A 25029-nucleotide genomic window follows, 5' to 3' on the forward strand; every position below is an offset into this window, starting at 1 on the left:
GGGTCGTTTCGTCGGGCGGACACACTGTGCGGCGGTCGTTCGAAACAGTCGTGCGGTGACGGCGTGTCGTGGTTCCTGCGGTACCGGGACCCGTGCTGCCATCTATTGACAATCAGCGGAACTAAATGTAGGTGTGGGCTGTGTTGCGTAATTGTATGGTGTTACTAACGACAGCTTTGTATGTTTCTCTCCCTCACAGATGTAATTTGTAGTGATAGGAGAAGTGTATATAACCGACACATTTAAATTTGTATGCGCTTTTGTATGTATTTGTGAGTGGCCTAGGCCTTGGGAAGTTGAGCACGAGCTGACATGTTTTACCCTGTGTTTTCCAGTGAAGATTCGCTGGGTGGACGCGCCGGAGGAGCAAAACCCTTCGCTGGCACCCGTGCCACCATCAAGTGTCTCGTCAAGGCCAACCCGCCGGCGATCGTTGAATGGCTAGACGGAAACGGAGACTTCATCCGGAAAACGGACAGGTCAGTGACATAGCACAGGTCAGAAACCTGAGGGAACCTACCTGGTGTCCCATGGCAAGCTCGCTCCTAATATCTGGCAAGGACTTAAAACGCCATAGACGGAACACTTTTGGAGAATCTGGGCCGTCCATGAAATGAGCACATCTCTAGAAAGTTCTGAACACCAGCTATAAAGTTACCATCATCCGACATTGTGGGAACATGCCGCCCTTCCCCTAACATCACCGTCTTTTCTAACCGCCGCGGATGCCGCGCTGAGAGCCGCCGGGAGACACCTTTGACCGGTCGGGGTCACGCTGGGGTCACGCGTGTTCCGGCCGCCGTGAGAGGGGTCACCGAATCGCGTGCATACCGGCCGTCTGAGCAGGATTTGAGCGGGCCGACGGTGTACAGGGTGTCCCATAAGTTCGTTCTCACATTTTATTTGCATGTGAAACAGAGTACTTTGCGTTTTGATATATTTATGACCCCTCAATGTGCTCCCCATTTAATAGGCAAACACATGAACACATGCTGCGGCATGCCAACCGGCATGTTTGGCTGCATAGCAGGCTTAAAGTTAACCCAGACTGACTTGACATGCGCCGTGAGCTCCTCGAGGCTGGAACAGCGCTACGCTTCGACGAGCCTAAATTTCAGCATAACCAACAATTTTTTATGAAATTTTGATCCGATGAGGTGCCTGGCATGTGGTCTTGCCACAAACGCCTGTCACAGTCTCCTTCCACCGCTTTTAAGCTCTGCTTGGCCTGTGCACTGATGCACTGTCTTGCCTGAAGATGGGCCTACGACCTCTCGGATGCCATTTTCTCCTCTATAAATGTGTTCATACTCGCGGTTCGAGTTCAGCTTGAGGGCTGAAACTCCTCCTAGATTTTCTTGGAAAAGCATTATGCTTCCCAAAGCTGTTTCTGGGACACCAATCGCTACCTGGTCAGCGTCTGGACGCCTATAACCCCACAATACCGTGATCTTGGCCTTTCGCATAGGAACATAACGGGACGAAACGGAGGCCTCCTCCTTCGCCCTTATGGGGTTGTTTTCGGGTTTGGACGGGTGTTTCATCTCGAACGTGGACTAGTTAGTCCAGATGACCTGGTTGATGTCCTCAGCCCTTTAGTTTTTTAGCCTCAGGCATAACGAAACTCATGTTTGGCCATTTTAAGACGTTTTTGACTGTTTTGAGCCCTCCGGTAAGCAAAGCTTAAGTCACCTTGAGTTATGTACCCCGTAAGAACAATTTTAGACAGCTGGTAATCCATCCTGAAAAGTCTGCTTACCAACTTTCTAACCCTTTGACCTTTTTGATGGCCACTTTGGCGCCACACAGTTTTGGCCACATGGCTCACTCCTGAGAGCTGACAAAAAAGAGGATAAACTTGCAATGATTGACTCCCGACAAATCATCGGTGTCACTTGCTGACTGTGCGTCCAGTTAGCGATGGACATTGTCTACAGACTGGTAGGCCTCAATCACCCTCAATCGTCGCGAATGGTCACGTGCTGACTAAATACCGAGACGTACCCGTATTGGAGACCTCTATGTTGCGGCGTTAGCCGTCTGTGTAGGAAACGGGCTCTCTAGCAAAAACTATTTTGTCTACAGAAATTAGTTACTGTGGAGCATATTTCTACCAGCCATGGCAACCACGTAAGCTCAGTAACGAACCAATTTCAGCGTGCCTTTAAGCAAGAGAGCCTAAAAACGTAAAATTTAGGTGAGAACGAACTTATGGGACACCCTGTAGTATAGTTGAAAAGTGCAACGAGGACGGTTTTATTAGACGGGTCGGCTGGTTAGTTGCATAGATAGTTAACCACGATCAATCAGGAAATGGGCTGTGGTCTTTCTTGATTAGGTATGTAAGGCAAAATCATCTTATGGATAAACGATCGTAATGATCATTCTCATATGACAACTCTGGATTATATAGGCAAGGTTTTTACAAAACATGAGTTGCATGACGATCAATAATCAATATCGGAGACCTGTTACTGTTTCTACATTTGCGCATGCTCTCGGCGAAATCTATGTGCCGTTCCATACGATTTTCTGCCTCGAGGAAGGAACGCTCCAAATTGGCCTAATTTGGGTGTGAGTGTACCAAAATTGTCAAATCCGGGCTGTTGTGTGGTCAGTAGTGGACACCGCTAGCGGGGGCGTGGGAGGGGCGATTTCACACCTGACAGATCAGTCACCGGATGTTCTGCAGGTCTGTCGCGCCGGGAACAGCGCTGATATTTGCCTCTGGAAGAAATGAGGGGGGGGGGGGCATCCAAATAGAATCATATCAAGGTAATCCGTAGGTTGAATGAATCAACTACTTTGGTGTTAAAGAAGCTGCTTCTGTACGATTATGTTCAAGCGAGTTTGATAGTGTTTATGTGCTGAACCGTATGAAAAACACTGGAATGACGCGTTTATGCATGCATGTTAACACCATGCTTACGTATTGCCCACTCGATTCGGCCTTAGACTTGTTAGGTCTCTTCACCACCTAACGTCTGGAACTCATCACAGGTTTTGGTAAACAACCACATTGCCCACCACTTATGTCCATACGGAAGCATAGCGGCAGAAATTATGGAAACGAGCGACGTCGGCGTAACAGCTGTGGTGACAGTGTCCAGGGCTAAGGAAAAATGCTGTATGATTGCTATGGTGATTGTATTACGGTCCGCAGATCTAATGATAGTCATGGCTGAATGCTGATAGGTTGATGTTTTTTTTTGTATTCCCGATTGCGTCTTAGAAATCGTTGCTGATTTTACTCTATGAAATCCCTAGTTCTTTCTTATGTTTTGTTTCTAATTTATTTTGTGCTACATCATTTATGAGCATTTCGATTCGGAGATGTGCCGTGTATTTATCACCGTCATGAGTCAGTAACACTGAAACAGTCATCCTGTCAGAGCGGTCGACACGGGCGGTCGGACGACTCAGCGGCCGGTCCGCTGTTCACTGGGATGACTCCTCAACATACCCCGGATAGCGTCCCCTGCAGTAGCCCCCTGACAGCCGCCGCCCGATCCAGCAGTTTATTTTCCGTGGACGACCCTTCAGTTCATGGGAAACCCCCTAGACCACCCGTCAGAAAATGCTAGGCCGTCGGGCTGAAAGGCGATCCCCGGCGTTCTCAGAGCCAACAGAGTTGATTGGTGACCCTTGTCGGGTGCTGTTGGTTCTTTAGCGTCGGCTTTCTTGGTACACTTCCGGTGGAACTCTGGGGAAGGATTGGGTCTTAATTTCGGAAACTATAAGACAGTTTGAGAGATGTGGATGTTTGATGAGTGTCTGAGTCGTTAAAGCGCTCATCTCAAACCTGAGCGCTCGTCTCGGTCTCTCCTTATGAACGACGATTTAAGTATGAGTCATGCCGGGTATCGTTACTCATGATGCTGCCCGTGTTGTGGCTGAGATGTATCTGATTCACAGAAATATCCGAACACTGTTTACTGTTGAACTCTTTAGCCTTTTGACCTGCTTCACATAACAGGATGTAGCTTTCTCGGCTACTGTATACAAGCACAGAGGAAATGTCAGAAATAGTAGCCCAACCCTGTGCTTTGCATATAATGAGCTGCAATCACCTGCACTTATGACTGTCTACATAACCATCTAACCGGCACCTTTTCTGCCGTATCCCAGGTACACCCCTCTGGACTCGGGCCTGCTGTACATCGAGAACATCACCTCGGCTGATGATGGCGAGTTTCTATGCCGGGCCAAGGTGCCCGCCGAGGGAGAGATGTCCGAACGACGCATCAAAGTCGAGGTAAGCACCACCGGCGCGCCGTCCCGCCCTGTTTGGCGCAGACATTGCGTCAGGTTTAGTACCGTGTCGGGGGCCGTCAAACCGTCGCGGCGAAAAATCACAACACTCGAGCGTCGACAAGCTTTCTGACTTCGCAGCTGCGCCAGAACTGTAATTAGGCTGTCAGTAAATGTCAAAAGTTTTCTGAATGCTCGTTGCTAAGTTGAAGTAAGGTAGAAGTTGTGTGGAAGAAATTTATTGGTAGTGTTCACGATAACCAAAAGGCATTTTGTGATAGCGCCTGAATCGTGCACACGACTTGCATTTCTCCAGTATGAAACGGTGGCATTTATTTCATTGAACCTTTATGGGTTACAGCGAAATGCACTTGGTTTATCTTTTACCTACAGTATACACAGCTGAAATTTGACCTTTCGCAAACGTCCAACGCTATTACCTATCAGCCAAAAACTGTCGTGAGCCTCACTTTCAGAACAGAACCATTGAAAGTCATTTCCTCATCCATCAAACTATTAATTATCGTCCTCCCCACATATGCCCTTTCTGCCGACCTTCTTCCTTCCCCCCCCCCCCCTCCGGCCGGTCACGTCCGCCCCCTGAGGCGCAGGGGCGGGGTCACGGGGCGGGGCATTGATTGCCGCTGGCGATGGCCTGGGAAGGTCGTCTGGCTCAGCCGCTCGGCCATCGATTGGCTGAGGATCCCCCCACTGTGGGGGGGGGGGGGCAGATCGCTGAGGGGGGGGGCAGCTCAGACGCAGCTGAGACTGACGGCCGATCCCCGGGAGAAAAAAAGTCGCAGAGAAACATGTGAGGCCATAACGCTGAGGCCGTGATCAAAGTGGGGGAAGATAAAAAAGAGCCAAGTTAAGATAATTAAATTACGATTTTCTTTGAAATTTCATTATTTTTATGGATGACAGATTGCTCCTGGTTGACGCATCGAGGGGCTTTCGTCTTCAAAACAATGCGCCTATTTTGATATAAGCTAGTAACTACTGTATGTGGTAGATGAGGGTGGCTTGCGAAACGCGATTACTGAAACTGCGGTGCAAGATAGGTACACGACATTTGGACCTTTTAACTTTTGATAACATCAATGTGAGAATCTAACAAAGTCATAGCCAAACTATAACCAAAAAACTGCATGTAGATCCAGAGTGTAGTATGACGTTATCACTTTAAAAAAGTCGCCAGTAAAACAGAAGCTGTCTGCGCTTCCGGCCATACACCACTGATATTTCTATATTTACAACTCCGAGCGCCAGATATATTTAACCCTGCAGTGGCTGCGTCTTTTATTGCGAAGCCGATATACGACGTCATTTGTCAGAGTTTTCCGCGACTCGGCCAAGCACGGGCGCCCGATAGTCGATCGGTCTGGAGAGCTCTGGAGCTGTCTGGAACCCTCCATCCCCGCGGTCGGACCCCCTGTCAGCGTGAGCCTGATATAGCCCCAGTGGGAGGACTAGTGGGTCTGTTAGCTGACCTAACTATACAGTCGGGCCGGCTCGGCTGACTGGTCAGTCGGCAGAGGAAGTTTGGACCGGACTTGTTCAGGTAGTTGTAGAGTTTTACTGTGTTCGGTTTGGCAGGAGTTACTCTGATGACTAGGCGCTAGCAGGCGTTCATTACGCAACGCTGTGTCCACTCTAGTATGAATAAATCCGATGCCGTGATTACCCAGTTACGGAAAAAATAAGGGCAGAATGGAGCGGTAGTTGTCCATCAGCGTCACAATCGAGCCACTCAAAGAAGTAAGCGAACATTACCATGCAATATGCATCCATCAATGATGGATGTTGTCGGTTGCGTGACCGTGATATCTTACAACTCCATGGTATGTTACGTGTCAACTGCTGTCGTCATCGCACGGAACACACTCCCGCCAGGAATGCCAGCGCAGTGCTTCCGTGCGTCCATTAAGGCACGATATGCCAATAAAGGTTGTACATAATGAATCGTCTAACGACTCACAAGAAATGCTTGCATCGCTCGCCAAAGATTTTACTAGTCGTCACCGCATATTTTGTCTTGCTCTTAGACCTTAGTGTGTATTATCGAACATCTGCCTCGGCCTGAAGCACCTGACCTGCCAGTATTTGATGCCTCGGCCTCTTTGACTCAGGCGTACTGCACATCGTCTTCCTCCTTTATCCCCTCTTAGTGTCAACTCTGTCCCTTTGGTGACCACTCTCCCTCACTCCCGGCAGGTCTACTCTCGTCCCGAGATCACTCTACCCGTGCGCGACTCCGAGGTCGAGATCATCGAGTCCCAGGAGGGCAGCATCCGGTGTCAGGCCACTGGGAAGCCAGAGCCGGAGCGCACCTGGTACGGACCGTCGGGCACCAGCGCCGCGGAGGTGCCCGGGCTGCGTGTGGACGGAGACGGCACGTTGAGCTTCCTGCCTGCCGACCGCAGTATGGCCGGCCAGTACCGGTGCCAGGCCAAGAACCAGGTGGCCTCCGTGGAAACGACCGTCAATGTGGTGGTCATCGTGCGGCCAGAGATCGTACGGTGAGTGCGGGAGGAAGGGGATCAAGTGGAGCTAGGTGGGGGCCGGCGCTGAAGCGGATGTGTAGTTTGGGGCCAGTTGTGGAAATTTGCGTCGGTGGTGAGGCGGGACAGAGGCGCACGCTCAGGAGGCAGGCTGGGAGATGGGGAGACTGGTCGAAAGATACTCTTTGTCCAAATTATCTTTTTTTTGTTATGCTGGCTAGTCTCGTTGAATTCTTTCCCAAAACAAACCACTAGCGACTATGGAATCCCAAACTGACGGTTTTTTCGCGTATGAGGATTTGTGAATAGTCAGTTTCATTTCCGTGGCCCTTAGTTTTATTGTTCATGCTTTCTAGCTGCGCTGCAGTAATTATCCGTTTGTAATAAATGTAACGTTAATCCGTCAGTAATCCGTTTGTTTTCGGCTTCGTTATTTGTTTCTGAAGCCCCCTCCTGTATTCGCCATATTCATCAACCCGAGCACACAGCCGCACCCCGCTGTTTGTCGCTGACAGTAATACCATTCAGCAATGTTTCATTAGCTTGCGCAGGTCCAGGCCGCGGCTTTCTGAGCCGCCTGTCGCCAAATATATGGCCTCATGCATAGACTGTTAATTGGAGTCTAGCTGTATTTATTGCGGTGTAATTTCTTCGGATTGGAACGTTACGAGCCCAGAAAAGCGCTACACTCGATGTGTGATTGTTTGTCAGGGCAGGAAAACGTTTGTCATTCGCTTACAGCCCCAGTCGTAGCATTGCTTTAGCAAGTTAGTAGTGTCTGTGGCACTTCAGTTGTTTCGATAGCCGCGCGGATCCTCCGTTCATTCGACGTAACGCGCTATAACTGCATATGAAGGCCGTACCAGTCATGAGCGAGACCGAATCTATTGTTTCATGATAATGCCTATTGCCTAATCCAATATAGAAGCGAGCGTTTCAAGTGCGTTTTCCTCGTGGTACATTATGGTGATCTCATTCGAATTGTGTTCATCTTAAAAACCAGGAACCATTATTAACCCAACCTTGCAATGCCTCGTTCACTGAATTTCACTTGGCCTATCTTGACCTCGCCCCCCCCCCCCATCCCAGGTACGAGAACGTCACCTTTGCCGACGGCCAGTCGGCCACACTGGTATGCCGAGTGACGGGCTCTCCCCCGCCTACCGTGTCCTTCCGTAAGACGGGCACGGACATTACCTACGAGAAGGATGTGATTCCTGTGGATGACCGTGTGATGGTGCGGCAGACTCAGGAGGGCGACGAACAGGTACGGAGAGAGGAGAGAGGAGAGGGAGGGAGAGAGAGAGAGAGAGAGAGAGAGAGAGAGAGAGAGAGAGAGAGAGAGAGAGAGAGAGAGAGAGAGAGAGAGAGAGAGAGAGAGAGAGAGAGAGAGAGAGAGAGAGAGAGACCGGAAGGTGCGGAAGTAGGTAGAGATCGTAAATAGGGAGAGTGCGGAATCAGGAAAAAGATGATTCAAGCGAACAGACTGGATTTGGATTGGGAGATAAAACGTTCAGGCGTCGGGTATTCTCGACTCCATCATTTCAGGATTTAGCCGGTGCGTGTGCCGGTTTGGCGTCTCATTAGGAGATAATTATCAAATAATTGCTTCTGCTAATGGCTGCCACCTGATAAGAACTGGAGATGTTTGCACGCAATATTGCGTTGACGGTCCGGTAGCAGCTTGTAAAAACTTGTATTTCAGCGCAGCCGTTCTGTATAATAAAACAATTGTCCGTATGTGATGCGAGAATCCTGTAATTTTTACTCTCTAGCGGCATTTCTCATCTGTGTTGCACTGCTCTGAGTCGTTGCTAAAAGAGTCTGGCTCTGCATTGTCGAGATAAGAGAACCATTATAGGATTCTCAGCTCGCCCTGCTGTTGTTTCTATCCCCGTGCTTTTCGTTTGGTCGATGATTTGGCATCTGGGCTGAGGCGACCTTTTCTGAAGGAGGAAGGGAATGGTTGTCCTGGATCTTGGCGAGAAATGAAAGTAAGTTAAAGTGGTCACTGATGCTTGAAGCTGAAGTGGTAGGTAACTGATTATTGAACTTCTCTCTCGCTGTGACTTGAATCTCTCGCTCTAACCGACCCCTCTATCGCTCTAACTGACCCATCAACTCCCTCCCCTCTCCTCGGCAGGTCGGCGAGCTATCCATCCGTGACCTCACCCGTGCCGACTCGGGCACCTACGACTGCGTCGCCTCCAACTCTGGCGGCCAGATCTCTGCGCCGGCCCGACTGACCGTCCAGTACCAGCCCGTGCTGACCGCCCCGGAGACCCCCGAGGTGTTCACCTGGGCCGGACACCCCGCCGAGCTGAGGTGCGGGGTGGAGGCCGAGCCACGCGCGGAGGTCGGCTGGTCGTTCGGAGGACGCAGGCCGGAGGAGGACGTCCATATGGAGCAGAGGATGGAGGGAGAGACGTCCGTTCTGACGGTGAGGAGAGAGGAGGGCAGGAGAGGAGTAAGATGGAGGAAGGGACTGGGTCACTGGACGATGGGTCTTTGCTAGGTGGAGGGAGGTGTTTGGTCACAAGCACGCATACTTGAAAAAGCGGCATGGGGCGAACGATTTCACGTTATTGCTGAACTCTGCCATCATTTGTCAAGTAAAACACAGTACATGAATCTTCAACTAACATCCGATTGTGCTACATCTCGGTGAATGGGCGATTGACTCTGTTCTAGCTTCAGTGTTGGTACGAACGTCGCAGCTTTTTTCACTTGTCTCAAGTATCACCTCTTCTGACCGTCCCCCCACCTCCTCCCTCAGGTGACCCCAGTGGACGCGGGCTACTTTGGCGTGTACCAGTGCTCGGCGTCCAACTCCCAGGGCTCGGCAACGCTGGACTTTACTCTGCGCGAGGCCACTGCGCCGGGACTGATCCACGGAGCTGCCGTGCAGGTCAGACTAGCGTCACAAATGGGCGGGAGGACCTCGGTCAGGGCGATTATAATGCAGACAGTTGTCGCACTCGCGACTACCAGCAGCTGCTGATATTGTTGGAAACCGTGTGCCAAGAGTTGCTGTTATGTTGACGTTATATGATATTTGACATATGATATAAGGCGAGTCCCAGGCATTGTCTGTTAGTGTTACCGATACTTTGTTCAGAGGAGAGGCTGATCAGAGGAGTGACTGGCGTTGACACGCCATGGCTTCAGTCTACGACTCTGGAGTACTCTTTACCTACTCATATCTGACTCTCCCTCTCTCTCTCTCTCCCTCCCTCTCTCTCTCTCTCTCTCTCTCTCTCTCTCTCTTTCTCTCTTTCTCTCTCTCTCTCTCTCTCTCTCTCTCTCTCTCTCTCTCTCTCTCTCTCTCTCTCTCTCTCTCTCTCTCTCCCTCTCTCTCCAACAGGCACCCCTCTCATATCTGACCCTCCCTCCGCTCTCTCCGACAGGCCATCACCTCCACGACTCTGGAGTTCTCACTGCCTCCCCCGGAGAGCGACGGCGGCCTGCCCGTGCACACTTATCTGGTGCAGTACGTCCAGCAGGGCCAGCAGTGGGACGCTGCGCTCACTCGAGAGTGGCCTGCGGACGGAGATTTCAAGGTGGAGGAGCTGGTGCCCAAACAGACCTACCTGTTCAGGTGAGAATGGGTCGATAGCTAGAGGATTGTATGTACAGCCCTCTGCAAACTGCGTGTTAGGTATTCTTTTTTCGACAAAACCGAGAATAACGCGGGTACTTTGCTATCGGTCACTCGGAAATCGTAACAGCAAGACGCACGAGACTCCGCACCTTAGATTGGCATTACCATCGTATACATTTTCCATCCAGTTTTACAACAAAACGTAAAAGTTTATATTTGCCCCAAAATCAAACTTTTGCATTTTGTTGCCACGCAAGGCATATACTTAGTTTAGTGATAGACCCAATCGAAGGAGTAGAGCATGACGCATCTATGTGCAATGAGTTCCGACCAACTGACAACATAGTCTTTGAGTTATTACCGGTTTTGTCGAAAAAAAGAATACCTACCACGCAGTCTGCTGAGGGCTGTACAATCAGATGGGTAGGCATACTGACAAACGGACGGTTTTATTAGATCACGCTGGACTTATCTTTGATGACGCAACAGTGAATCTACGTTGACTGATATTTAAGACTAGAAACTGGGTTTGTGACGGTCAGTTACAAAAATTCAGCTCATGCGCTACTATTTTACGAATGTGCCCCTGTCTTTGTTCTCCATGTTCGCCGCTGAGGAGACGGTCCCGGCGACTGGTTAGAGGATCTATCTCACTCGTTTGCTCTTGTCTCTGTTCCAGGTTCACCGCAGAGAACGAGGTCGGGGCGGGCGACTGGTCGGAGCAGCTGGAGCAACAGATGCCCAAAGTGGACGTGCCGCAGCCGCCCACCCTCGTCTGTAAGTGACTGAGGGAGGGGACCGACGGGGAACTCAGCTCCGAGCTGAACTCGAAGCTGAGCTGTGCTGGGAACTCCACTCAGTTATGAGTAGGAGTGGCTGATGATGACGTTTGGTTGGGTCGGGGAATAATAAGGGGATATTTAAGGGACTGTTAGTGTCTACACATTTACAATATGTTCACTGTCCAAGTCAGTACTGTAACTCAAAAATCAAAATTAATGTGCTGCGGGTAACCCGTACCCCATGTCCTCGTTTTCATCGGTCGAGGGGGTAATCTTGTGTTCTTCCAGGAACCCCACTATCCAACCTCTACCCGTCTGCCCCTATTCCAGCGGCCGACGGTAATCCCGTGGTGGCCGCGGGGGCCGGCCCAGACGTGGTCATCGCCTCGGACGAGTCCGACTCGTACCAGGCCCGATGGACGGCCGGCGCTGACAACGGGGCAGACATCGACAACTACCAGGTCTCCTTCCGCAAGGTGAGGGTCACCAGGAGCGCTGGATGGACAGGTAGCGATTAGTGATGGTGGTAAGGACCGGGGAGAACTGACGCCATGGTGATGTTGGTGGTTACGATTCAATGTGATGTGATGAATCGTGAATCGTATTAGACAGCGATGGGTGATGTGAAGTTGAGCCCAATTTGATCTTGAGGTGGTAAGCAAGACGAGTATGATGTTGGCTGTGAATTCAGCTTGATTTGAGATAAATTTCATGAAATGAATTTGATGGCGGTTCCGAGTAACGACTCTGTATTAAGCATGCCAAGCAACCGGAACGGTAATGTGATGTCTGAACATTTGGTTGATACGTGAGACCGGTCCTAACCCTGCACTCCCCACTGGTTTCGCAGCTGATCTACTTTAAGAAGAAGTGGCAGGTGGTGTCCTCTGCACCGCGGCGGACCTCCGTCGTGGAGATGCCCGGCTCGCCGGCGTTCCGTCTCACTGGTCTGAAGCCGGACAGCTACTACCGGCTTGAGGTGCGCGCACACAACGAGATCGGCTACAGCCAGCCCGCCCAGGTCATCATCCACACGGCCGAAGGTGGGTTCGGAGCGCGCGGAGAGGTGGTCGGGTTCGGGGGACTGGGTGAGAGGGAATGGTGGAAAGGGTGGTGAGCATATTGGGTGTTGTGGAGTTGTCACAGTTGTGTGCTCATTTAGGGAACGGGGTGTGATCTTGTCCGCTTCATTGTCGGAGTTGTGAAGTTTTCTCAAATTTAAATGCCCCTGAACGCCGAGAACTCATCACAAACGGACCTAAGTTACCTCCAGTGCCAGTGAACAATAAGCGACTTGAGTGCTAGTGAGTCGCCACGTAGCTCGTCAAAGCACTCGTTTGAACTCAATGTCGCCCGTCCAGCGCGTGGCGCTCAGAACTCCGTGTTCTGACGCCCCGCCCCGCCCCGCAGGTAAATTCTCGGCCTCCACCAGCGGTTCTGGCCAGGTTGTTCCCATCACTGCCGCTTCTGCTGCCGCCCTGTTATTGCTATTCCTTCCCGTCCACCTGTGATTTCCGCGCCGGCCGCACCGCGGCGCTAGTATCACACCAGGCCTCGGCAGTGCTGAGACGGCGTTATCTAGCCTCGGCCGCTTATGATGCTTAATGTGGGTGGTTCAGCACTTGAAGTGTAGCATTGCGAAGCATTCCAATGTGTGGCCTGGAAAATCTGTGTGATTAGCCAACGGCAAGAGAAGAGAATCGCCAGAGATGATGAAAGTCTGGAGCAGCTGCTGCCTGGTGCCTGCGGATATATTTGACGTCGGTGCCTGACGGATCATTCGTACTCCTATTGGTGACGGTAGTTGACGCGGTGGTGACCTCCATGTGTTCAGTTCGCGCCATTTCTATATACAGTGTGCGCAGTTTCCGTACACCGATACGACTTTGTGTAGAGTGACAGGGATTAGGACAGCTCAGATTCCATATTCCGTATTTAATTGCTGCGTCCCGAAATAGAACGGCATTTCCACGCAGCGTGGCTACCGTTTAAAGTGGGAATGATGTCCTTAGCTTGCAGTGGTTCCTATTTCCTACCCAAGGCTGGGTGTTGTGGCCTGTATCGTGTCCAAATGATTAGGCTATTTAATTGGAAAATGGTACGAATGGGAACGGATCTAGCATAGATGTTGTGGGATGTTATACACTTATGTCTTCCTGTATCGCGAGATTTCGAGCGTATGTACGGGTGATCGCGGGTTGGGCGCTATGATGACGGGGTGCTACCCACTTGGAAGAGCCTGGTGCGAAAGTGGTAATGTGGTGATATACGATGATGCCGTTTGAACTCCGGGGCATGAGGCAAGATAGTATAGGCTGAAGATAGTCCGATCTTCACAGTTACAGCTGGACGCTTTGCGAGAATATGATCGTGGAACAAAATCATAGAACATAGTGAGAACAGTGACTTGAAGGCTGAGTGGATATTTCGAACTGCCGGCTGGCTGTTGTGCAAATGCTCTGCGTGATCTGCCAAGCGCTGTGTGCGGTAGAGCTGGGCAGTGCGCGAGTGCTTTAGTGGTGGGCGCTGTGCGGTACCGTAGTGCTGGGCATTCCGCGTGATTTGAGTACTCTAGTGCCAGCCTGGAGTGAGCCAGTAGTCGAACTGATATCGTGCATCGTGGTGCTCTGCTCCCCCACTCTGCCTGGACGCTCTTCCCTCTCTCCTGTCGCTGTGTCTGTGCGGTGCCGATGTGACTCTCGCTCGATCTGCCCCTCTCTCCCGTGGTGTGCTCCCCCTCTCTCTTTTCTTCCTCTCTCGTTCTGCTCGGGAGGGGTTTCCGTGCGAGATAGCCTGCCGTTGCCAGCCTCTCGCTCTGCCTGAGCCGACACTAGCCTTCGGGAGAGTGCTGAGAGCTGCCGGGTAGAGGCCGAGAGGCGGCGCCTGGCCCGCCTTCCGGAGGCGGGCGGAAGGCGGACTGAGGCGGCAGGCGGCGGCGCCAGGCGGGCTGGCCAGGTAAATGGGATGCATGGCACCTGTAGCGTCCATGTAACCTGTATGAAGGCTGGCACGACGCGGCCGAGTGTTAAATGTACTTTCTGAACCCTTGTCTGGATGTTGTTAGTGCGTGCTGTCGCCCACGACCCTGTATTGGACTAGATTGAAAACGAATGGAGATGTTTCATTTGTGTAGCTTTTGATATTTGAAGCTCTGGGGCGCACTGTTTGTAGAGAACATTTGTAGCTTCCGTCGACCTGCGCATGGTTTGTAGACGTTTTGGTGACAGTGTGACCGTTGATGTAGTTTGAAGCACGTTTGTAGTTCGTATTGGTGTGTTTGATTACCGATTTAGGTAGCACAGCAGCCTTAGTTTACTTAGATTTAAGGCGTCGCGACGCGAGTCGAAAATATGAACGTAGGTACTTAAAACATGGTTTAATTCCGCTGAATATTCGACTTCGCCAGGCATCAAGAACTTCTTATTGTTGCGTTTTACTTATCGTATTGTTTACGCATTGAGCGCGAAAGGTGTGATTTAATGTTGTCGCTTCTCCGCTGTGTGTTTGAAGTTAAACTTGTTCATCTACTTCCCATGCGCACTGTACCGTGGTGCAGTTTCCCTTCGACGCCATGCACGTAACTGATCAATGATGGTAGCTTTTTGCGCCTTCGGCCCTTCATGTTAGTTATTTTCTGCAGTATATTCTAGCGAGGCGCATAGACGCTCATGAAACTAAGCTACAGTGTTTTCAAGTTTGCATTTCCGTGTGTCATCACCACACCTTGTTTGTGAGTCTTTCTGAAGACCCCACTACCACTCCGAGAAAGTCCTGACGAGTTGTTATTTGGAAGGTGTGTTGAGCTCCGCTTGAAGTCACCGTCACAGATTGAAGCAAATATCAAATGTTTATTTTCAAACCCGCTCATGTAAATAATTTACTGCATGTTTAAAAGCAGTCAGCGAAAGCCTGAGATGTATAATGCATGAACTTTGCGTTATCAAGGGTGGAGACTTCCATTTCGCGTCTAGCTAGACGCGTCTAAGTCTTAGACGCGTCTAGCTGGACGGCGGCGACGTCTATCTGGCGACTGCTAACTTAAGACGCGTCTGGCTTGGAAGTCTCCGTCCAACAGTTAGACGCCAAGTTAGACGCCAACTTGGACGTCTGCTCAGTTAGACGCCAGTTGGACGCCAGTGGAAGTCTCCACCCCAAATGTTACAAAGTGGCTCAAATCATTCAAACAGCTCAAATAACAAAGATATGCTTTTGTCGACTTCGTTTCTAGAGCAAGTGCCTCTCTGGCTGCACCATGACGAGATGCCGTCTCGTCTGACGAGTATTACGTTGTCTCGTCTCGTCTCTCGTCCTACAACTCCCGTCTCCCGTCTCCGTCTCCCATCTAACCCTCTCCGTATCCCCGTGTCTCGCGCAGGTGTGGCCCAGGAGGCGGCGGCGGCGCCGGTGAGTCGCTCCTCCAGTCTGGTGGTCGGCGTCGTCATCGCCGTACTCCTCGCGCTGGTCATACTCTGTGACCTGACCTGCTACGCCGTCAATAAGCGCGGCATCACGCACATGCTGTGCTCGCGTGCGCGCGGCTCATCCGACGTCGCCAAACTCACGGAGGAGGCCGCCAGGTGAGCTGATGGGCTGGGTTTGGAGACGGTCCTTAGGTTATAGGGGTCTTTGTTTCTTTGTGTGGATAAAGAGATATGATAAAAGCAACGAATCGGTGTGATTGTTACAAATTAGTTATTGAGTATGAATCAGACACAAGAAGCTTCTTTATAGAGTGGTTGACTTATTTATCAATGATATCGTTTCTTTAACATTTAGTCTGGTGTATACTACACTTAGGCGAATAACAATTAGATCAGCATGTGGGTGAGCAACGTCCACCACGTGGCTGCTCGTCGTTTCACGGTCGCCGCTCGCTCGTTTCAGTGAGAAGGAGCCTCTCCAGGAGAACGGTAACGGCAACAAGAGCTCTCCGCCGCCGCCAGAGGCCAACGGTGAACGGTAGGTGGCTGGGCTGTGTGCTGTCCGAACCCCGGAGAGGTGGAGGGAGGGCCTGGTGCCGGTGCTGGGTCCACGGTCCCCCATCACAGCCCCATTCCACCCATCCCCGACCTAGTCTGCTGAGATGTGAAGGATACAGGAACGTCGAGTGTTGCGATTGAAATTTTGTGTCGTGGTGTCTCGCGGCGCTATCTGTCGCCCTTCTCTCTTTCTTCTCTCACTTTATCTTCGCTCTCTCGTTCTCTGCTGCCTGTGTCGCCTCCGGGCAGGGTGATACGGCTGCCGAAGCAGACCAGTGTGTAGACGGCGCCACTGGTAAGTTTTAGCATTATAGGTGGCGCCACTGAACCGGCATGCGACGAAGCGGCGCCATCTTTCTCAGCCTGCGACTGCACTTTATTTCCTTTATCACCTGCATTTCTCCTAAGGTTTACGTGGTGCAGCGCGGTTGTGTTATGTTGGACATATTATACCCGGCTATCGTAAAGGCTTATCCGTCTTTTCACCTCAGTTTCACCGATTATCAAAGGCCGTAGCAGAAACCACGATAGACCCTATGTTCGTTTTGTACCGTAGTGCCTTTCACAGATGCTGGAGATGCTTGAATTGATATTTGATATTTCACTTGTATCCTAGTGACCGGCTTTATAGTGATGTAGTAAGCTGAAAGAAAATTACGCAGTTTATTTTTATTTTAACTGCTTCCGCCCGTTACTCAATTGTGTAGCCCCATTCCATCACACTTCACCACAAATGAGAATGAACTGTCATCTTCCGCTCACCTACCCACTAGCACTTGTCTGGCGTTTTAGCTTGCACAGAAATGTAAAAAGCCGTGCGCTGTCTACGAATGTCGCTCCTCACTTGCTGTGATCGATCGTGGTTCGTACACAATACGCGTCGCCAATCGTGCCATGGAAGTAATCTGTGACATCTCTCGCTCCCCATCACCACCAAACGCACTAACTAACCCCGCGTTCGATGTCTCTCGGCCGACGAAGATTCTACGTCGTCCGGCCAATCCCGTCCAAGGTCAGCGGGGGCTCGGCTGCAGTTATGGAACGTGATTGGCCGGACGGCATAGAATCTTCGCCGTCCGAGAGACATCGAACGCGGGGTAAAGCACGAAACGCTTCCTAGAAGTAGATGCAACTCCATGCAGTATTATGTGGGAAGAACGCGCTCCCTTTGTTTTCGTTGCTTCATTCCGTGTACTTTCACACGAACGAAAATACGTTCCCGTGTCGTGCTGTACCTACCTGACTCTGTGCCGAGCTAATGCCCCCTGTGACTATCCTTACGCATGTTGTTAGCCCTCTGCGGCTCTCTGACATTATATGTCTGAGCCTCTGTGACTGCCGTAACACCCCTTGTCGGTGTTAAAACCTTCTATGACTGTGTTGTAACACCCCCTGTGCCGGTGTTACATCCTGTACGACTGGTCTGACACCTTCTTTCGATGTAACACCCCCTATTATTGTATAGTAACACCCTGTGTCGGTGTTACACCAATGGTGACTGTGTGGCACTCTCCGTGACGTCTGACACCATCTAGTGGTGTAGCTCTGACTGTGAAGTAATACTCCCTGTATGGGTGTAAGCTGCTGTATGGTAACACGCTGTGTCGGTGTTACACCAATGGTGACTGTGTGGCACTCTCCGTGACGTCTGACACCATCTGACGGCGTAGCTGCCTCTGTGACTGTGTAGTATGTGTAGTAGTACTCCCTGTGTTGGTGTAACAGCTGTATGGTAACACCCTTTGTCGGTGTTTCAGCGGGGCCGGTGACGCCAGCGAGGAGGAGCCTCTGAAAATTGACAAGGCGCAGCTGGATGCTGCCAAAGACTCGGCCGTCTAGATGACGTCAGAGTGACGTCTCCAGCCGACCGTCGTGAGACACGTCATATAGCCCAGATACAGTGACCTCACAAGACGTGTGATGACGTCACACCGACCAACTGACGTTAACCCAGCGGGCAGTGATGTGAGGAAGCCCGACAAGACTAAGAGTGACCATGACGTCAGACAGTTGTCTAGGTGACGTCATATGTGAGGTGACGTCACCGCCGCCCTGATGAGGCGTTCTCCAGCAGTATGGGGGGCGGCCTCAGCCGCCGCCGCTGCCTCGTTTAGATCTGTGTTTTATCGTTCACCTTTTTCATTTTGTGTACGGCATTGTCGAGAAGTTCTCCTTGGTTCCCGTCCTTAGGCGCCGCCCACCGGCTGGCTCTCGGCCAATCGGGTGCGGCGAGCGCTCTCAGGACGGCTGTGATTGGCCGCCCGGCCCCGCCCCGCGCTTTCCTTGGAGCGCGGCTCGAAGGGCCGTTCGAGGGTCGCGTTTTGTACGCCGATGTTTTCCAGTATACATATACATTAGTGTCGCCGCGCTAAGATGTAGAGCCAACTAGTCGGCCTGGGGGTGCAGAGATGAAAACTAGCGCCAGAACGGGCCACACCACGACTGTGTTTGGATTATCCATCACTTCAAAATAAATGTACCGAACTTGTGTGAGCGAGTGAGGGCAATCGTTCAACAAATGTTCGTTGTATTCGCTAAATTTAATGTAATCAAACAAACCCTGTACCAAGTAAGCTGAATACCGTCCCGACCTCGGATTGCCTTTTTTCTAAAAATAATACGGTGCACCATGCTGTCAGAAAATCCCCCAGTTTCTGTCGTGGTGTGACCGATTCTCGCCGTGTTTTCAGCTCTGTCGGCGGCCGCGTATGCGGAACACAGGGCCGCCGCCGTTCTCATGTCTGCGAACGTGAATGTGTGTCTTCTAAGGGGCTGCCACGGTGTCTGAAGGGGGAATGTGTCCTGAGGGGGAGCGGGCTCAAAGTGCGTGCGGGGAGGGGGGACAACCCTGGGGGAGAATAGGCTGAACCTTGATTGTACGACGTCCGGTGCGAATGAGATTCTGAGTAGCCGTTGGCCGGCGTTCGGCCGTGTCGATCCCACTCCCAGATGTGTACATAAGCGATGTTCTTAATGGCGAATACAGTTCATGTGGTCGATGCGGCGCGTCTGGTCGATGGTTGTCGGGTTGGTGATTTGACACAGGAGAGTTGAAGACACGCCTGTGAAAGAATGCTTCAACAGCCTAGCAGGATTTGAATCTTCGCTGAAAGCTAAGAATGGTGGGAGAATTAAGGGTTGCTTATACCCTGTAGTGTGTCATTCACACGTGACGGGGCGAGTTTTTCTTTGACAGCTCTTGGTCCGCGAAAAAAAAAACTATTCGCCAATCGCCATCGATAAAAAAGCTGAGTTTCTGTTACGTTTTCATTTCGAAAATATTGTTCGTTGTGACTATATAATGATGTATGCACTAGACCTGAACAGTTAATGACGAAGCAGTGGCGGCGTACACAAAACTGCAACAAATATCACTGGAATAACACTGGAATAATGGCATATCACGTATCACTCAGACCTTTGCGAAATCGGGTCTAGATTCGGATTGAAGCACAAACATTAAAAAGTCTACATTCTATGAAGCTCGAATATACCTAATTTTTCATCCAATAAACCCTCATATTGTCATCGGTGACCTCAAGGCAGTGTAGAAGCAGCCATAACAATATTTCTACCAATGTTGAGCGACCTGCCCAGCCGTGCTCAACCACTAGCGTACGGTACCTTCGTGTTCGTTCGGCATCCGCTAGGCCCTGCTCCTCTCCACCTAACTAACCTCTCGTGGTCCTGATGGCTGAACATCACCACGCCAAGGCAGAACCGGAGCGCTGCTCCCCCGATACCTAGGAGTTCGCTGACAGCAGTGGGTGAACTAAGGCGAGCAGATGGGAATCATGCTCGGTATGAGCCGTACTTGGCCTGTAGCGTCTTCACTTCCTTGATTATTGCATCGTCCTGAAAAAAGAAAATAATAGTACCCCTGAACCTGATGCATGATAGCTAAAAAGTGATGGACACTGGAAAAAGCCCGTCGTTGATTCAGACACGGCAGGTTGCGTACATGTTAAACTGACCTACACATTCAGTTGCCAGCTCGCCCACATCCAGTGCAGGACAGAAACGTAATCCATTTCCAAACTGAGCCCAATGATCGTCGACTTTGACAGGGTGGAGATGCTACGTTCACTCACCAGTTCTGAAGTCACGGCGCATTTCACCGCCTTGTCAATCCACTTGATGGCGTCTTTGTACTTTTTATCGTCGATGTAGCACCTGTGGATGAAGCGGGGAGTTATTACCATAGAGTGTGGCTATAACGTCATCGTACAGACTTTGTAAGCAGGCAGAGAAAAACGACTGCCACGCATAGCACTCTCAACCGCACCTGGCACATTCACGTTTCCAAGGACTTCGATGCATGCCTCGGTACATTGAACACCCATGCCAACTCGAGAGCCCGACTTACCGCGCGATAATGTATCGGTTCTCCAGCCAGGGTTTCTTGGACAGCTCCTCGGCCTTCAGGAGACACTGGAGAGCCTCCTCTGTGGTGGACTGAGGCACGGAGCCGAACAGCGCCGCTGCAGCCCGCCGCTCGATCCACGACAGGCCCGACACCTATCGGCGAGAGCGGGAGGTAGCGGAGGGGCTGACATCTAGCGGACCTGGCGAAGGGGCTGACATCTAGCGGCAGGGGAGGGCGACATTAGGCAGGGATGAGACCTCTGAACAGGGAGCCAGCGACAGGCCATTGATTTGGGCTGGATGTAGACGCTCAATGATGACAATAGTGAAGATCGTAGATTGCACATTGTCTCGACATGCAACTCCGAACTGCCTCACACTGACCTCATAGTTGAACCTTCCGAGCAGGTGGTGCAGTACCGGGTCCTTGGGGTTCAGTTTGACCGCCTTGTCGATGTGTTCTTTAAACGTGAAACCGTCCTTGATTTTCTCCTGGACGGTGCCAAACTCTGACCTCGCTCCCACCGAGACGCCATACCACTTATGGGCCTCGGCACTCGGCTTCTTGGCCAGGGCACGTTCGGCGAACGCAATAGCTGCGGAAAAACGGGGCAGGCATGGGTCAGACCCTGGGGCAGCGATAGAAGTGCTTAACATAGCCCTATGGCTAATAATGCGCTGAAACGATAGCAACTCAAAATGGCGATAAAAGTAGTCGAATTGTATCACACTTGCCTGATGAGTCTAGAAATGACTGCAACTCATGAATGAGATGGAAAAGTGCGGGAAAGAATTCCGTTTTTAGATGAAAACGCTCCATACACGATGGGTTTGGCTGAGTCGTCAACAAAATATGTTCATACGTGGCATATGTTCGGCGTCAACATGACGTCAGTGCGTGATAAGTCTCTCCAGTTACCTTTGTAGAGCTCTGCCTTGCGTTTATCGGCGTCCTTGGTCTGCAGGGCCACCAATCGGTGTCCCTTGGCCATCCTCCACAGCCAGCCGGCACGGTTCTGGAACTGGGAATGACAGTCGAGGGGTCAGAAAGGGAATGGAATGGGGGCCACGGCACAGGCGAACAAGCAAATGATGGGACGGCAACAATGACAGAAGGACGAGGTACAGAACGGCAACATCGACAGATAAGCGGGAGAACTAAACGGTAACAACGGCATACGAACGGTGGGCGGATAACATCGAGAGGCAAACGAGAGAACGGAATAAGATATACAGATGAACGAGCAAGGGGACGGTAATATCGGTAGACGAACACAAAACGGAACGGTTACGCTGTCAGAGGGTAGCGGAAGCTCTGTGCTTAGTTCGACGCGTGTCTTTTTTCATCAAACAGGAAATTCAGCAATGAAACAATATCAGCCAAACGCGAAAGTTTCTTTCGTTTCACGTACAAATTCTAAGAAATTGCCGACAAGTGTGTTTGCTGTATCAGGGTGCTTTGGAAAAGCAAATCGTTTCTGCCGCAAGACCTCAGAAACTAAATTTTTACCGACCTGTTTCTACAAAGAGATCCTGTCAGAAGCCGTTAGTTGGACGTGATCTTTTGAATGCGCTTTTAATCGCCACCTTTCTCTTAAAAGCGTCATAAAAGACAAAGCCATTATAACACACATAAATATCTTTTATTTTTTCTACTCGACTATTATATAAACCACACAGCTGCACTACACGACAAAAAAAAAACTTCAATCAAGAAGGCCTATAAACAGAGGCCAAATGATCACGTAGGCAATCATGCATAGGCCATGAGTCAGGGAATGTCTTAATTGCAATGTGTTCGGCATTGTAGTTTTCAACTATGAAACGAATGTGTTCTATACCGCATGACTAACGCCTGTTCACCTAAAATGTTTATTATTGATAGATAGATAGAGAAGGGATAAGCTAACGCCTATTCACACTACGCACTTCTGTACTAAACACACCAAATTTCTATATGTGACTGGGAGTCGTAACACATTTGACATGCACACCATGATTGAACACATGTTTGAACTTGGTTTTACAAACCGCACAACAGTCAGGTTAGCTCTGCTGTGAAGAGCGTTACACATCTTCGTTGCAACTATACCAAAGTAAATTCGACACGGGACAGGCAGTGACTGATTACATCTAACTGCTTTTCAAACTGGCCCTGGCCCGAGTGCTGGCTACTACCAAAACAAAACACCATCCAACGACAAAGTATGACATCAGGCTAGTTTCTCAGTTACACCAGACACACGTGGACACTATACGTAACCTTCCCAGTGACTGACTGGAGATGAAACCCAAGCGGCCCTGCTCTACCTATAACCCTGTCGCTGCGAGAAGCTCTCCCCTCTGTCTACCGCTCTGAGGAGGCTCGTCCTCTCCCTCTCCGTCACCCGGCCGACGCCGCCGGCGGCTCGGCGTCTGCCCAGCTCTCGCTGCTGCTCCCCCTGCTCTCCCCGGCCACACTCTGCCCTCCCTCGCTCTCCCCGGAGCCGCTCCCAGTGCCCACCTCGGCCTTGCGCTGCTCCAGCGCCTGGACGGCCTGCAGCGGGTGCTCGTCGATACACTGGTCCACCTTCTCGTAGAACTTCTTCTCGGAGGAGGCCGACCACATGTCGGCGGACGGGTCCGAGTCGGGGTCGTAGAACGAGCCCGTGGTAGTGGAAGTCAGACGGCTGACGGCCTTCTTCAGCTCGCCGGTCTGCCGGCCGCCGGCGATCGCCTGCGACTCCTCCACGAGGACGTGCAGCTCCGAGACGGAGGCCTGCAGTTGGAGACAGAGCCGGTAGAGCCGCTCCACCTGCGGCAGAGGGAGGGTTATAAGGGCACTGCAGAGTGGGGAGTTACTGCTGGTATGCACAGCCACTCCACCTGAGAGAAGGGGAGGGTGGAGATCAGGGGACACTGCAGTGTGAGGAGTTTTGGTAAACTTATTACTATAGGTACATATCTCAATGATTAAGGTTTGGGGCGTAAAATGTGAAAAGTTTAGGCATAACAGACGTAGTTAAAAATTGTATGAATTGTTTTTAAATGATACGTAGCAATGACATGAGAACCAAGAAATGATTTTATTCACTCAACCTAGAACTAGGAACAGATACTTTCACGTGCAAAATACTAAAAAAAATAATGGAGGTAGAACACAATAAAGGTTTAGTTGTTAGGAAATATTACTGCTTACCTTATACATCAGAATGAGGGTGGCAATCCCAAGGGATGCTCCTATCCCCATCGATATTGTCATGTATTGCTTTGGATCCATCTTGATCTCTGAACCGAAAAATACGAAATCCAAAACAATTGCCTGCAATGAAGGGGCACTGCCTTAATGACTGAATATTTAAGTGAGACAAAATAGCACACAAGTGCACACATTAAGAACGTGTGATAACATAATGGCTTAAAATGTCTTAAAATCCGCTTTTGATGAAATTGGAATGCAGCAACAAAGCTTAAATGATTAGAGTTACGTGTCAAGTAAAATAATAATGTATTTTATCTGAAGGAGCAAACAAATACTCCAATTACCTTTTGATTCCTCTCAAAACTTAGCCAATGCCGCCTAACTACCCTCAGGCGACTTGCCTCAGCACCTCCGCCTCAGCCTCAGTCTTGACAAACGTTAGTCACTTTAGGGGCCTGTTCCAGCGCCTCCAGAAGAAATTCTTGACTGGAGGCTCTACCAGAGGTTTTACTGGAGGCGCTGGAACGCAATCTGGAGATTTCTGGAGATTGGCGTCATAGATACCAAAAGAATGACGATTGTTCTCTCTTGAAACGCAAAATTTGTTTTCAATTTTAGTTAAAAAGATAAATAAAATTATAACAATGTAATTTTCTTTACATTCAAGTTGTAAAATAATCAGTTAAATGTCCTTTGTTTACATTCGTGATTGTCACATGTGCACCATAATTGTAGACCAGAGCCTCCAGAGAAATTTGGACCTCTCAACTCTCTGGAGGCTACTGGAGGTTTCTGGAGCTTTGGCGAGAGCTTTCTGGAGCTTTCTGGAGGCGCTGGAACGCTCTCTGGAGGATTCTAGAGCTTTCTGGAGCTTTCTGGAGGTTTCTGGAGGCGCTGGAACAGGCCCTAGGATTACATTTCAGTACGAGTAAAGGTATACCACTTCCAATTTTTCAAAATTACAGGGCAAGTTCCCCCTTTGAAAATTAATGGGATCACATCAGATAACTTCCAATTTACTATACTTGCGTAAATACAACAAAAACTCGAAGATTTCCGATTGTCCGCGCAAATAAAAAATTTGTTTACATCAGTCTCGTCTCTCCTGCGTCATTAATGTAAAAAAGAGATACGACTAGCAAATAAAAAGCCTTAATACAGGATCAGCACTAATCAACTGCTATTTTTGCGGCTATCGTTTTGTCAAGCAGCTACTCAGCTGATCACAATAAAAATGAAAATACTTAAATGACTTTATGCAATTCCATGTGTTTTTTAAGCCAGCGATTTTCAATGACTTCAGGTTTCTCGACAAGTCGAATGCGTACATTATCCCGCAGATATAGATCTGTATTTACTATTTACTATT

The 25029-nt window shown here is 50.3% G+C and overlaps 2 protein-coding genes across 19 annotated transcripts; one reads left to right on the top strand and one right to left on the bottom strand.

Annotated features, from left to right (window-relative positions):
• On the top strand, nucleotides 1-19113 carry LOC122369438 (fasciclin-2-like). 2 transcript variants are annotated; one of them, XM_043344182.1, is made up of 14 exons: nucleotides 1-479; nucleotides 4129-4255; nucleotides 6466-6770; nucleotides 7842-8019; nucleotides 8896-9192; nucleotides 9529-9660; nucleotides 10160-10350; nucleotides 11033-11130; nucleotides 11466-11611; nucleotides 11986-12178; nucleotides 15511-15712; nucleotides 16020-16094; nucleotides 16364-16409; nucleotides 17872-19113. In XM_043344182.1, exons 1-13 carry the CDS (start codon nucleotides 313-315, stop codon nucleotides 16395-16397), a joined length of 2145 nt encoding a protein of 714 aa, XP_043200117.1. In that variant the 5' UTR covers nucleotides 1-312; the 3' UTR covers nucleotides 16398-16409; nucleotides 17872-19113. The 2 variants fall into 2 exon arrangements, with proteins under 2 accessions (XP_043200117.1, XP_043200116.1); XM_043344181.1 differs by lacking the exon at nucleotides 16364-16409.
• Nucleotides 19114-19371: 258 nt separating this feature from the next.
• Nucleotides 19372-24770, bottom strand: LOC122369439 (regulator of microtubule dynamics protein 2-like). Of its 17 annotated transcripts, none has more exons than XM_043344184.1 (9): nucleotides 24690-24770; nucleotides 24005-24191; nucleotides 23658-23780; nucleotides 22983-23273; nucleotides 21399-21501; nucleotides 20864-21075; nucleotides 20481-20632; nucleotides 20206-20287; nucleotides 19372-19969 (listed from the first exon to the last, which is right to left on the bottom strand). In XM_043344184.1, the coding sequence occupies exons 3-9, from the start codon at nucleotides 23736-23738 to the stop codon at nucleotides 19907-19909; spliced, it is 984 nt and encodes a 327-aa protein (XP_043200119.1). In that variant the 5' UTR covers nucleotides 23739-23780; nucleotides 24005-24191; nucleotides 24690-24770; the 3' UTR covers nucleotides 19372-19906. The 17 variants fall into 17 exon arrangements, with proteins under 17 accessions (XP_043200119.1, XP_043200125.1, XP_043200128.1 ...); XM_043344190.1 differs by having other exon boundaries at nucleotides 24005-24087; nucleotides 24690-24753; XM_043344193.1 differs by having other exon boundaries at nucleotides 24005-24087; nucleotides 24686-24753.
• Between the last annotated feature and the right edge of the window lie 259 nt (nucleotides 24771-25029).

Source organism: Amphibalanus amphitrite, unplaced genomic scaffold (genome assembly GCF_019059575.1).
Source record: "Amphibalanus amphitrite isolate SeventyFive unplaced genomic scaffold, NRLGWU_Aamphi_draft 001035F_arrow, whole genome shotgun sequence".
Taxonomy (NCBI): Eukaryota; Metazoa; Arthropoda; class Thecostraca; order Balanomorpha; family Balanidae; genus Amphibalanus; species Amphibalanus amphitrite.

What these genes read in the sequence shown, in the direction of transcription:
- LOC122369438 (XM_043344181.1), top strand. Translation starts at nt 313, where the DNA reads ATGTTTTACCCTGTGTTTTCCAGTGAAGATTCGCTGGGTGGACGCGCC. An exon ending in GAGAGACGTCCGTTCTGACG is followed by an intron (nt 9,193 to 9,528) that starts GTGAGGAGAGAG and finishes CTCCTCCCTCAG; the next exon opens with GTGACCCCAGTGGACGCGGG. An exon ending in CTCACGGAGGAGGCCGCCAG is followed by an intron (nt 15,713 to 16,019) that starts GTGAGCTGATGG and finishes CGCTCGTTTCAG; the next exon opens with TGAGAAGGAGCCTCTCCAGG.
- LOC122369439 (XM_043344184.1), bottom strand. Translation starts at nt 23,738, where the DNA reads ATGGATCCAAAGCAATACATGACAATATCGATGGGGATAGGAGCATCC. An exon ending in CAAGGCAGAGCTCTACAAAG is followed by an intron (nt 21,076 to 21,398) that starts GTAACTGGAGAG and finishes GTTTTTCCGCAG; the next exon opens with CTATTGCGTTCGCCGAACGT. An exon ending in TCGGAAGGTTCAACTATGAG is followed by an intron (nt 20,633 to 20,863) that starts GTCAGTGTGAGG and finishes TCTCGCCGATAG; the next exon opens with GTGTCGGGCCTGTCGTGGAT.